The 13,398-nt window shown below is 48.4% G+C and overlaps 2 protein-coding genes across 2 annotated transcripts; one reads left to right on the forward strand and one right to left on the reverse strand.

Annotated features, from left to right (window-relative positions):
* Positions 1 to 14: 14 nt before the first annotated feature.
* On the reverse strand, positions 15 to 2,724 carry LOC129839240 (coiled-coil and C2 domain-containing protein 1A-like; the record flags this gene model as incomplete). The annotated part of the gene is made up of 7 exons (XM_055906549.1): positions 2,533 to 2,724; positions 2,003 to 2,092; positions 1,750 to 1,873; positions 1,466 to 1,569; positions 1,083 to 1,310; positions 490 to 808; positions 15 to 262 (listed from the first exon to the last, which is right to left on the reverse strand). Coding segments are annotated over exons 2-7 (1,080 nt in total), but the record flags the coding sequence as incomplete, so codon positions are not given.
* A 9-nt stretch (positions 2,725 to 2,733) lies between these two features.
* On the forward strand, positions 2,734 to 12,907 carry LOC129839462 (cyclic nucleotide-gated cation channel beta-1-like). The gene is made up of 7 exons (XM_055906941.1): positions 2,734 to 2,985; positions 3,219 to 3,261; positions 3,952 to 4,070; positions 4,169 to 5,614; positions 5,681 to 5,793; positions 8,708 to 8,794; positions 12,331 to 12,907. The coding sequence occupies exons 2-7, from the start codon at positions 3,234 to 3,236 to the stop codon at positions 12,437 to 12,439; spliced, it is 1,902 nt and encodes a 633-aa protein (XP_055762916.1). The 5' UTR covers positions 2,734 to 2,985; positions 3,219 to 3,233; the 3' UTR covers positions 12,440 to 12,907.
* The last annotated feature ends 491 nt before the right edge of the window (positions 12,908 to 13,398 follow it).

Genomic DNA, 13,398 nt, shown 5'->3' on the forward strand with positions numbered 1-13,398 from the left:
CTAGTGGAGGTCCATGGAGGTCCTTTAACCCCTAGTGGAGGTCCTTTAACCCCTAGTGGAGGTCCTTTAACCCCTAGTGGAGGTCCTTTAACCCCTAGTGGAGGTCCTTTAACCCCTAGTGGAGGTCCTTTAACCCCTAGTGTGTGGAGTACCTTGGCGATGTGGTAGTGTTGTCTGGCCAGCTCTGACTCTCCTCCCTGCTTGGCGTGGAGGGCTGCCAGCTTATACTCCCTCTGTCTGTTTAGAACACACTGCTTCAACTCTACAGAGAGAGAGGGGAGGAGGGAGAGAGGAGGGTGGGAGGAGGGAGAGAGAGAAGGGAGGAGGGAGAGAGAGGAGGGAGAGTAGAGGGAGAGAGAGAATGATATAACAACCAGAATGTTCCAGGGGACTGCGGTGACATTAGGGGACTGCGGTAACATTTACAGGCTGGTGTCTGTCTTCATTCAAGCTGGTATCTGTCTTCAAAAATGTGTGTGTGTGATCTACCTGAGTGCCGTGCGTCTGGTTGAATGGGGGTGAGGGGGGAGATTGCGGGCGTATCCGGGGTAACGGCAGTGTGTTTCTGAGGGGGGGCCAGGAGGCGGGGCTTAGGAGGCGGGGCAACAGGCAGAGCCTCCCTCAGAGACTTCTGATTGGTGAACGGGGAGGGCGTAAGCACTGGGGTAAGCGGCCCCCGCTCTTTGATTGGTTCAGGCTGCTGCACGGGGGCTGGGGCAGGCTTTCCACCTGTGGAGACAGGAGGCGGGATTTCCTCTTCATTGATCGGTTTTCCTTTCTTGGCTGACGTCATCATGGACTGCAACGTCTAGGGGGAGACGACAAGCAAGCAAACATACAATTCAGCTGACTGGAAAAGTAGACCTTCACATGTCGAATCCCAGGTTTACATATGGCTAGATGAATCTGGGATAATTCATGTTCCTGGAGCCGTAGCACCTCATAGGATTGCTGATCTAGGATCAGGTACATCCTGTCCAGTAATCTTGTTCATTATAATCTTAAGGGAAAAACTGGTCATAGATCAGCACTCCTACTCTGAGACACATCATCATACAACCAGCCTATAGTCTCTGGCTCACCTTCAATCCGCGGTCGTATCTGCGAGCCTTGCTGGTCTCCCCCTCTGCATTGGCGTTGGAGATGGCTGTCTGGTACATGTCCATGCGTTCAGCCAGGCAGGCCTCCAGCCCGGTTGTACCACTAGGAGTGCCGGGGGTGGAGCGGGGGGTGGAGTTAGAGCTGGGAGGGGTGGCAGGTTTCTGAACCTCTTCATCATCGTCGTCCTCCAACACCTCATTCAGCTCAGCCTGGGGATGTATAAAGACACAAATGCATAAAACGCACACAGATAGAGAGAGACACACACACACACACACTTTAGGAAAAGTGTTGCCATTGGGAATGAAACAACAACAGACAGGAGGAAGATGAAGGACAAGAGGAGTGTGAACATGGTGGATACCAGGAGATCATCATCATCCTCCAGATCATCATCATCATCATCATCATCAAGGTCCTTCATACACAGAGCCGCCATACGCTCAATGTCAGCCATGGGAACTGGAGCTGTGGAGAGGCAGGCAGGCAGGTCAGACACACACAGGCACACACAGACACACACAGACACACACAGACACACACAGGTATCAACCCGGTTCTAGTGGTAGGGTCTGTGGAAGTTATTTCTTACAAGATCGGGAGAAGATAATGGGTGAGGATGATGATGATGAATAGGATGATCCTCACCTTTTCCTCTCCCTTTCGTCCCCTGGGACCCGCCCATCAGAGCCAGTAGCTCTGCCTCCAGCTCTTTTTCATTTCCTCCTCCATCCATCCCTCCATCCGGAGACAGATCCAGGAGCAGCCCCATCTTAGAGAGACAAAGAGAGGGAGAAAGAAAGAGAATTGAAAACGCAAATGACTAGTGTTATCAATGACAACTTGACTTACAGTTATCAATGATAATTCATTATCAAATCAATGATCAAAATGAGGTTACCTGTTTGGCTCTCGCTGCCCCCTGTCCCCTGGGCGGGGGGTTCCGACTGTGACTCATGGAGAGAACCTTGTCAACTGACCTGTGCCACAACTACAACAACACAGTAGAACCAAATAGACATATTGTAACATCTGGCAAATAGTTCCAGTAGTTAGCTATATTCAGCTTTTATCGTACACGTATTGACAGACAAAAATGGACAGCTAGTTACAGGACTTTGTTGAATTTACACTGCATTTACCTAGTTGAATAACGTTACATTTCATTGATATCATGGCTGGTAATAACACATTCGTTGACTGCTCACGTTTTGAGTCGGTCTCTGACAACGCCTAGCAACAAATTAGTAGTGACGTTAGCTAGCTATCAACAGCAAATTCATAGTATCATTCATGGCACAAATGTTGTTTATCCTCCTTCATAGTTGGGCAGCTCTGACTTGTAGTAGTTAGCTTGTTAACTAGCTAACGTTAGCTTGCTAGAAGCTGCCATGTCAATTGTAAACATTGCCACTAAAAGCGTTGTTTTACCTTGTCATACGTTATCCACGGACCATATGTTGAGCGCTTTCTTAGTTCATACGACGACTGATCATTTCAAAAACATATGAGAGAACGCTAGTCACGTATAAATTACTGCTAGTTAGAGAGCTATTAAAACCACGAAAAGGTGTGTACATTGGCTACTTCCTACTTCCTGCATTGGGTAACCATTGGCAACGCGACTACCTTGCTTTACGGCGTTTGAAGGACACGCCCAGAAATCGCTGAAAAATATTCTAACAAGTGTCTAGCTGTAAGGTCCAGTCAAAGTTATGTGTAAAAATCTCATGTTCGTAACTGAACATTAGATGTGTTTTAATCTTAGCAAGCCAGTTGTACTTGGTATGCACTGTAGCTATATGTTTCAGTGAGAGTGTCAAAAGTTTGATAGCTAGCTAGCAAGAGAGACCACTCACAATCCGTCTTGATCTGCACTGCCAGGTAGGCTAGCTAGCTACCTACAGTTGTGACCAGACCAAGAGCTTGAGGAGAAACTAAAATCCACCATCAAAATTCTAAAGTATTAGCTAGATAGATGTTATTGGCTAATTGTCTTTGTTTTGAATGAGATGCTTTGCCAGTGTCATGATATCTGATATAATTGGCAAATCATTGTTAGCTAACTTAGCCAACTGACACTTTGTCTCTGTTTTGTTTTTGCATGGCATTTGAAGAGCTAGCTTGGGAGGATGACCAAAAAACGAACGCAAACCACAAGTAAGACTGAAATAGCCCCCGTTAAATTCACATCAACTGTATATTGGGGTTTAAATGATCTCCAATGCTTTCATTGGTTGAAATCATTCATTCCTAAAGTGAATACCTGGACATAAAACTTTCATCCAACATAGTTGAATTTATCTGAGATTTTTATTTAACCAGTAAGTCAACTGAGAACACATTCTCAGTTTCAGCAACAACCTGGGAAATGGTTACAGGGATGAATGAGCCAATTGGAAGCTGGGGATGATTAGGTGACCATGATGTTATGAGGGTCAGATTGGGAATGTAGCCAGGACACCAGGGTTAACACCCCTAGTCTAACAATAAGTGCCATGGGATCTTTTAGTGACCACAGAGAGTCAGAACCCCCATTTAACGACCCATCCAAAAGACAGCACCCTACACAGGGCAATGCCCCCAATTACTGCCCAATATTTTTGGGGACAAGAGGAAAGAGTGCCTCCTACTGGCCCTCCAACACCACTTCCAGCAGCATCTGGTCTCCAATCCAGGACCAAACCTGCTTAGCATCAGAAGCAAGCCAGCTGTGGGATGCAGGGTGGAATGCTGCTGACAAGATATGGAAAAACAAAGTGAAAGGTTGCCAGTCCACCTGTTTGCTTGCTAATGTATGTGTGAAAGAAAGGACATTTCCTTAGCATAAAGTTGACATTTTCTCTCCAGGTTTCACACCTCCCCAGCCTAGGTCACTCAGGTCAAGGAAGAGAAAGTGCAGTGATGAGTCAGAGGAGAGCGCCCCCTCTGGAGAGGCAGTGGAAGCACAGCCCTCACACCTAGAGCAGGTAGCCAACAGAAGTTCCATTTGCTGGTTGAGCGTTTGTCAGTTACAATTCAAATGTTGCTATGTTCTAACTGATTCCTCCTCCTCTGCTGTGTGCAGCAGGACACTGAGGGAACAGTGTTAAACACCACCTCTCCTCCTAAAGATCCCCACTGCCCTCTGACGGCCTGTACTACTCATCCATCTCAGCAGGCTAACAAAGCGGGAGATACCACTGCACCCAAGCAAGAGGGTGATCCAGTGGAGGAAAGTCCGGTTGTGCCTGGCTTCGAGGGAGAACAGGCCATTGGAAGGGCTGTGGAGGGGGCGGGCACAGAGGAGTCAGTTCCAACCAATCAGGATGGTGGAGATAGTCCACAGGAAGACCATAGTGTGGAGTCCTCTGTCAAAGATGACGAGGGTAGAGAAGAAGAAGACATCAAGACACAGAGTTTCCTCAGCTTCCCCCCACACCCACTGACTGTAGCACAGCCCCAGCCTTCCCTGCTTCCCTCCAAGGAGGTCAACGTTGGGGACGGGGACAGTCAAACCGACAATGAAGAGGAGCTCGACAGTGAACAGCAGGAGGCTATAGATGACAGAGGTGTTTGTCTGGGTGGTGGGAGGGAGGGTCCACCAGTGGAGGAGGACAGATCTGTGGAAGAACCAGTGAAGAAGAGGAGAAGGAGAATGGGGATGTGTGGTCTGGGAGAGAGAGAGAGGGAGAGGAGGAGAGGAATAGAGGAGCAGTGGCAGAAGGAAAGAAAGAGTGTGACGGAAGGAGGGAGGGAGGGAGAAGAGATGGTGCTGGTGAGGAAAGCGGAGGAGGAGAAAGTGGAGAAAGAGAGAGAGGAGGACATCGGGCAGAGTGGTGATAGTGGTGATGGTTGTGCCAACCTGGTGGCTGTAGAGGGAACTACAGCAGCATCATCCTCTGATCCGTCCCTCCTTTCATTCATCCCTCCGCCCGCTCCTCCGGGGAGTACCACTGAGCAGGGGAACAAAGAGAAAGAAGAGGAGAAGGAAGAGGGGGAGAAGTTAGATGAGGAGCAGCTTCAGTCAGGGGGAGAGGCCAGCCATGCAGACCCCAGCGAAGTAGCTTATTCTGGGACAGAGCAGGTCACAGGAGAGGGTCTCCGGACTGGCCTGGAGGTGGACCCACTGGGCAGTGAGCAGCCTGTGGTGTTGGTGGAAGAAGAGCTAGACACAGAGGGGGTTGTGGAGAAGAACCAGGAAGGGGACAGGGGGGGCTGTGGGTCTAATGAGCCAGAGGAGAGCCCCCCTAGGGCCCCTACACCATCCTCCACCACCACCCCTACCTCTATCCCTCTGGAGGCTGGGGCAGAGAGGGAGCACCACGGAGAGGTTCAGAGCTCACCTACCCAGAGAGAGAGGGGGGCTGAAGATGGGGCAGGGACTGGGACTGTGGCTGACCCCCGGGCACTCATTCTGGTGCCGGCTGACAGAGGGGAGTCCACCATGTCTCCCCCCACAGAGCCAAGTCCTGGAAGGGAGGGGCACAACCAGGCTGCAGTGACACCTGGTGGTTTGGAGGAGAACAACCATGTGAGTGTTTTTGTTGACGTCTTTGTTTGTTTGTTTGTTTGAGTCCTGATTGTTTGTGTATTTCAGTCCACCACCCCAGACCTGACCAGAGACGATGATGCTGCTGCTGTCGTTGACCCGTTTGGAGGGCTGGCTCTGGACTACGTGTCTGACTCTCAACTCAACACCATCACTCTGACGTGAGAGAAGGGGGGAGGAAGGAGGGGGGGGGGTGGAGATGCAGGCATGAGGGGAGGAGAGAAGTGCTGATATACAGATGTGGGGGCAGGTAGATGAGGAAATGACAAAGGAAAAGTGAGAGAGAGAGAGACGGGAAGGAGGGATGGGAGAGTGAGAGAGAGGGATGATAAGGAGAGATGGGAGAGTGAGAGATAGAGGGACGAGAAGGAGAGATGGGAGAGTGAGACAGAGGGACGAGAAGGAGGGATGGTAAAGGAAGAGTGGGAGAGAGATGAGAGTAGATGAAGGGATATCTCCACCTCCTCCATCTTTACCTCTGGGCCAGGAGACAGAGATGAGAGTAGATGAAGGGATATCTCTATCTCCTCCATCTTTACCTCTGGGCCTGGAGACAGAGATGAGAGTAGATGAAGGGATATCTTCATCTCCTCCATCTTTACCTCTGGGCCAGGAGACAGAGATGAGAGTAGATGAAGGGATATCTCCACCTCCTCCATCTTTACCTCTGGGCCAGGAGACAGAGATGAGAGTAGATGAAGGGATATCTCCACCTCCTCCATCTTTACCTCTGGGCCAGGAGACAGAGATGAGAGTAGATGAAGGGATATCTCCATCTCCTCCATCTTTACCTCTGGGTCTGTAGACAGAGATGAGAGTAGATGAAGGGATATCTCCACCTCCTCCATCTTTACCTCTGGGCCAGGAGACAGAGATGAGAGTAGATGAAGGGATATCTCCATCTCCTCCATCTTTACCTCTGGGTCTGTAGACAGAGATGAGAGTAGATGAAGGGATATCTCCATCTTTACCTCTGGGTCTGAAGACAGAGATGAGAGTAGATGAAGGGATATCTCCACCTCCTTCATCTTTACCTCTGGGTCTGGAGACAGAGATGAGAGTAGATGAAGGGATATCTCCATCTCCTCCATCTTTACCTCTGGGCCTGGAGACAGAGATGAGAGTAGATGAAGGGATATCTCCATCTTTACCTCTGGGTCTGGAGACAGAGATGAGAGTAGATGAAGGGATATCTCCATCTTTACCTCTGGGTCTGGAGACAGAGATGAGAGTAGATGAAGGGATATCTTCATCTTTACCTCTGGGTCTGGAGACAGAGATGAGAGTAGATGAAGGGATATCTTCATCTTTACCTCTGGGTCTGGAGACAGAGATGAGAGTAGATGAAGGGATATCTCCATCTTTACCTCTGGGTCTGGAGACAGACAGTAGTTGTGTTTTCTCACCGTTCTAAACTAACATCAGAGAAGATCCCCTGCCGGGTCACTACTTCTACATCATCTGCTGCATGCCTCTCAAATAGCACCCTATGATATTTGTGCGTCTGTAAATTTCTTGATGTAGTCATTGCGTGCTATGAATATGGGACCAAATACTTCACTTTTTACTACTTTAATACAGACACTACATGACCAAAAGTATGTGGACACCTGCTCGTCGTGCATCTAATTCCACAATCATGGGCATTAATATGGAGTTGGTCCCCCCTTTGCTGCTATAACAGCCTCTACTCTTCTGGGAAGGCTTTCCACTAGATGTTGGAACATTGTTGCAGGGATTTGCTTCCATTTAGCAAGAAGAGCATTAGTGAGGTCGGGCACTGATGTTGGGCGATTAGGCCTGGCTCGCAATCGGCCTTCCAATTCATCCCAAAGGTGTTCGATGGGGTTGAGGTCAGGGCTCTGTGCAGGCCAGTCAAGTTCTTCCACACCAATCTCGGGAAACCATTTCTTTAGCTGAATCCACTAATCTGAAGGGGTGTTCACATGCTTTTGTATATATAGTGTATATAAGTGAATTTGTCCAAATACTTTTGGTCCCCTAAAATGGGGGGGCTGTGTAAAAAAAGTGCTGGTATTTCTGAACGGTTCCCCCGATATACATGAAAATACCCTCAAATGAAAGCTGACCGTCTGCACTTTAACCTCATAGTCTTTGTATCATCTCAAATCCCAAAGTGCTGGAGTACAGAGCCAAAAATGATCACTGTCAACAGATGAAAGAGATGTAATGACAAACCAATCAGATAGCTAGAAAAAATGTGTTTGCCAAAGGTGAACAGTTGTGAACGATTGTCCTGAGAGCAAATCATTGTTTCTATCTGGAACAGCGGTTCCTTTTCTGTTCCTGAGAGCAAATCATTGTTTCTATCTGGAACAGCGGTTCCTTTTCTGTTCCTGAGAGCAGATCATTGTTTCTATCTGGAACAGCAGTTCCTTTTCTGTTCCTGAGAGCAGATCATTGTTTCTATCTGGAACAGCGGTTCCTTTTCTGTTCCTGAGAGCAGATCATTGTTTCTATCTGGAACAGCGGTTCCTTTTCTGTTCCTGAGAGCAGATCAGTCAAACGCTTTTGAGGACCATCTTTCACAGGGTCGCATCATTTATTTAACATAAACTATATTTGCTGTCAAATGTAGTACATTTTAGCAGTAAACGTAATACATTAAAGGCCTATTATAAACTGTTAGCATTGTGAAAAGTCATGTCAAATGTAGTACATTTTAGCAGTAAACGTAATACATTAAAGGCCTATTATAAACTGTTAGCATTGTGAAAAGTCATGTCAAATGGCTTATAACACCGTTAATACCCTCAACTGTTATTCTTTTTGGAAGATTGTTGTATTTTTATCCCCCCAATATTGCCGACCACCTGCAGTACCCAGCGATAACCACTGACCTAGATATTTCATCTTGTTTCAGGAACATTACTGGTCACTTACATTTATCCATCTTCCTAGAACCAGTACACTATTTTAGAACTTTGTATTCACATGTTTTGAAGCCTACGATGAACCCCTATTCCCCATATAGTGCACATGTGGTCCTGGTCAAAAGTAGTGCATTATATAGGGAATGGTGCCATTCTCTGTCTCTCTCTTCCCCTTAACTAGTGAGAGAGAGGAAGAGGAGAAAGATGAAGGGCATGAAGACGCTACAGAACTGGTCTGTGGCCTGATCAGAGAACTCTCCTACCTAAAGTGAGTCTTTTCCCTCCTCTCCCTCCATCCTTCTACTTCTTCACCACTTTCTCCTAGTGATGACCTTTGACCTAATGAACTTTAGAAGTCAGCCTGATCCGCCCCACAGATCTCTGAGCTCTGATTGGCTACATGGCTGTCTGCTCAGATAGACACAGATTAGGATCTCTCCTCCTTAGTTAACACAGGAGAGGAATCGAACAGGGGATGAGGTTCTGAACTCTGCTGTTAGCTGTGTCACATGTTCCTCTCCCTCCTTCACTACTGTTAGCTGTGTCATGTGTACCTCTCCCTCCTCCTTCACTACTGTTAGCTGTGTCACATGTTCCTCTCCCTCCTCCTTCACTGCTGTTAGCTGTGCCATGTGTTCCTCTCCCTCCTCCTTCACTACTGTTAGCTGTACCATGTGTTCCTCTCTCCCCCTTCACTACTGTTAGCTGTGTCACGTGTTCCTCTCCCTCCTCCTTCACTGCTGTGTCACGTGTTCCTCTCTCTCCTCCTTCACTGTTGTTAGCTGTGTCACGTGTTCCTCTCCCTCCTTCACTACTGTTAGCTGTGCCATGTGTTCCTCTCTCTCCTCCTTCACTGCGGTTAGCTGTGCCATGTGTTCCTCTCTCTCCTCCTTCACTGCTGTTAGCTGTGTCACGTGTTCCTCTCTCTCCTCCTTTACTACTGTTAGCTGTGCCATGTGTTCCTCTTTCTCCTCCTTCACTGCTGTTAGCTGTGTCATGTGTTCCTTTCTCTCCTCCTTCACTGCTGTTAGCTGTGACATGTGTTCCTCTCCCTCGTCTCCTTCACTACTGTTAGCTGTACCACATGTTCCTCTCTCTCCTCCTTCACTGCTGTTAGCTGTACCATGTGTTCCTCTTCCTCCTCTCCTTCACTGCTGTTAGCTGTACCACGTGTTCCTCTCTCTCCTCCTTCACTACTGTTAGCTGTGTCACGTGTTCCTCTCTCTCCTCCTTCACTACTGTTAGCTGTGTCACGTGTACCTCTCTCTCCTCCTTCACTACTGTTAGCTGTACCATGTGTTCCTCTCCTTCCTCCTTCACTACTGTTAGCTGTGTCACGTGTTCCTCTCCCTCCTCCTTCACTACTGTTAGCTGTGCCATGTGTTCCTCTCTCTCCTCCTTCACTGCTGTTAGCTGTGTCACGTGTTCCTCTCCCTCCTCTCCTTCACTACTGTTAGCTGTACCATGTGTTCCTCTCTTTCCTCCTTCACTACTGTTAGCTGTGTCACGTGTTCCTCTCCCTCCTCCTTCACTACTGTTAGCTGTACCATGTGTTCCTCTCTTTCCTCCTTCACTACTGTTAGCTGTGTCACGTGTTCCTCTCCCTCGTCTCCTTCACTACTGTTAGCTGTACCACGTGTTCCTCTCTCTCCTCCTTCACTCCTGTTAGCTGTACCACGTGTTCCTCTCCCTCCTCTCCTTCACTACTGTTAGCTGTACCATGTGTTCCTCTCTCTCCTCCTTCACTACTGTTAGCTGTGTCACGTGTACCTCTCTCTCCTCCTTCACTACTGTTAGCTGTACCATGTGTTCCTCTCCCTCCTCTCCTTCACTGCTGTTAGCTGTGCCATGTGTTCCTCTCCCTCCTCCTTCACTACTGTTAGCTGTACCATGTGTTCCTCTCTCTCCTCCTTCACTGCTGTTAGCTGTGTCACGTGTTCCTCTCTCTCCTCCTTCACTGCTGTTAGCTGTGTCACATGTTCCTCTCCCTCCTCTCCTTCACTACTGTTAGCTGTACCATGTGTTCCTCTCCCTCCTCTCCTTCACTACTGTTAGCTGTACCACGTGTTCCTCTCCCTCCTCTCCTTCACTACTGTTAGCAGTACCATGTGTTCCTCTCTCCTCCTTCACTACTGTTAGCTGTACCATGTGTTCCTCTCTCTCCTCCTTCACTACTGTTAGCTGTACCATGTGTTCCTCTCTCTCCTCCTTCACTGCTGTTAGCTGTACCATGTGTTCCTCTTCCTCCTCTCCTTCACTACTGTTAGCTGTACCATGTGTTCCTCTCCCTCCTCTCCTTCACTACTATTAGCTGTACCATGTGTTCCTCTCTCTCCTCTCCTTCACTACTGTTAGCTGTACCATGTGTTCCTCTCTCTCCTCCTTCACTACTGTTAGCTGTACCACGTGTTCCTCTCCCTCCTCTTTAAGTTCTCTCACCTCAGTCCATAGAGCAGCCAGCTCTCTCAGACGGCCGTTCACCTCCACCTTCGGCCCCCCAGGTCTTGTTGGGGGGTGTTGTTGTGCTGGTCTGTTTTGTGGGTTTGTTCTGTCTGGATTGTGTGGACTAGCTCTCTGAGCTCCACCATGTCTCTCTCCAGCTCTGTGAATTCATCCCTCAATGATGGAGGACCGGTGCAGTTGTGGGACCTGGGCGTGTTCAGTACTGGGGGGGGGGTGGGGGGGTGACTATCCTCGCCTGCAGGACAGTTTGAAGGGGTGTGTTCAGTGCTGGGGGGGGGGTGACTATCCTCGTCTTCAGGACAGTTTGAAGGGGTGTGTTCAGTGCTGGGGAGGGGGGGGGTGTGTGACTATCCTCGTCTGCAGGACAGTTTGAAGGGGTGTGTTCAGTGCTGGGGGGGGGGGGGGGGGGGGGGGGGGTGACTATCCTCGTCTGCAGGACAGTTTGAAGGGGTGTGTTCAGTGCTGGGGGGGGGGGTGTGTGACTATCCTCGTCTGCAGGACAGTTTGAAGGGGTGTGTTCAGTGCTGGGGGGATGGGGTGGGGAGGGGGGTGACTATCCTCGTCTACAGGACAGTTTGAAGGGGTGTGTTCAGTGCTGGGGAGGGGGGGGGGTGTGACTATCCTCGTCTGCAGAACAGTTTGAAGGGGTGTGTTCAGTGCTGGGGGGGGGGGGGTGACTATCCTCGTCTTCAGGACAGTTTGAAGGGGTGTGTTCAGTGCTGGGGAGGGGGGGGGGTGTGACTATCCTCGTCTGCAGGACAGTTTGAAGGGGTGTGTTCAGTGCTGGGGGGGTGGGGGGGGGGGGTGACTATCCTCGTCTACAGGACAGTTTGAAGGGGTGTGTTCAGTGCTGGGGGGGTGGGGGGGGGGTGTGACTATCCTCGTCTGCAGGACAGTTTGAAGGGGTGTGTTCAGTGCTGGGGGGGTGGGGGGGGGGGGTGACTATCCTCGTCTACAGGACAGTTTGAAGGGGTGTGTTCAGACTGACCCAGGATGGGGGAGTCGTCACAGGGAGAGATCTTGTCCTGCTATACTCTCTCTTTGATCTCTCTCTCAATTCAATTTCAATTCAATTCCAAGGGCAGTATTGGCATAGGAAACATATGTTTACATTGCCTAAAGCAATCTCACACCTCTCAAGATCAAACCAACTACATTTGCATGACAGTGGTGATCAGATGTTTTGTAAGTAGAAGTAAAAACAGACAAATAGCAACTGAAAATAATATCACTCTCTCCCAATGCATCTCTTCCTCCCTCCCCTATCCTTCTCTTTTCTCTCCCTCTTTTCTTTCCTCCCTCCATCTCTATCTCTCCCTCCTTCATCCCTTTCTCTTTCAGTCGGGTCGTGATGGCTACCCATCGGGAGCTAGAGTCTCTTCGCCGTGGCAACAAGACAGCGAGGCCTCCCCCACGCCGCGTCTTCCCCCCACGACGCTCTGAGATCTAGTCAGCCTCCCAAATAGCACCCTATTCCCTATATAGTGCCCTACTTTTGACCTGGGTCCAGAGACACTATATAGGGAATAAGGCTCTGGTCAACAGTAGTACACTATATAGGAAACAAGGTGCCATTTGGGACCTACAGCGAACCATCATCGCAACGCCCCCAAAGGCTCATGGGAAACAGTCTTCACATAGCGGAGGTTCACTTGAAGTTATTTTGTATTTATGTTTTGACTTGAAAACTCAAGATCAGTTTGAGAACAATGATCCAAAGTATCAACTCAGATTAGAACTGAATGTTTGTCAAGTTATATGGACACAACGTAATAATAATAAAGATGGTTTATAATACCATTTAAGGGTTATTTTCTTCTCCTCTGTCTTTCCTAATGCTGAGGACATCAGTTTGGAACAGTATGTAGTTACTGTGTTTTGTAGAAGGTGTTATAAAATAAATCATTACTTAGGTGAATCTTTGGTTATTGTACATCTCCTCATCTCAGTCGTGGCTCTATGAAACATGTTGCTTTTATAACTAACCAGTCTAAAAAGATTCCCAGCATAAAGATCACCTTTACCACTAAGATCTAAAGTCCACCTGTAGACAATGCCCTATATAGTGCACTACTTTAGACCACAGCCCTATATTGTGCACTACTTTAGACCACAGTCCTATATAGTGCACTACTTTAGACCACAGCCCTATATTGTGCACTACCAGCATAGCATAGGAGAGCTAGGAACACAAGCATTTTGCAACACCCGCAATAACATCTGCTAAATATGTGTATGTGACCAATAACATCTGCTAAATATGTGTATGTGACCAATAACATCTGCTAAATATGTGTATGTGACCAATAACATCTGCTAAATATGTGTATGTGACCAATAACATCTGCTAAATATGTGTATGTGACCAATAACATCTGCTAAATATGTGTATGTGACCAATACATTTTG

The sequence above is a fragment of the Salvelinus fontinalis genome, chromosome 40, assembly GCF_029448725.1.
Source record: "Salvelinus fontinalis isolate EN_2023a chromosome 40, ASM2944872v1, whole genome shotgun sequence".
NCBI classification, from domain to species: domain Eukaryota; kingdom Metazoa; phylum Chordata; class Actinopteri; order Salmoniformes; family Salmonidae; genus Salvelinus; species Salvelinus fontinalis.

Coding starts and splice junctions, on each gene's coding strand:
- LOC129839462 (XM_055906941.1), top strand. CDS start 3,234: ATGACCAAAAAACGAACGCAAACCACAA. Junction 5,615..5,680: donor GTTTGGAGGAGAACAACCAT/GTGAGTGTTTTT, acceptor TGTGTATTTCAG/TCCACCACCCCAGACCTGAC. Junction 8,795..12,330: donor AGAGAACTCTCCTACCTAAA/GTGAGTCTTTTC, acceptor TTTCTCTTTCAG/TCGGGTCGTGATGGCTACCC.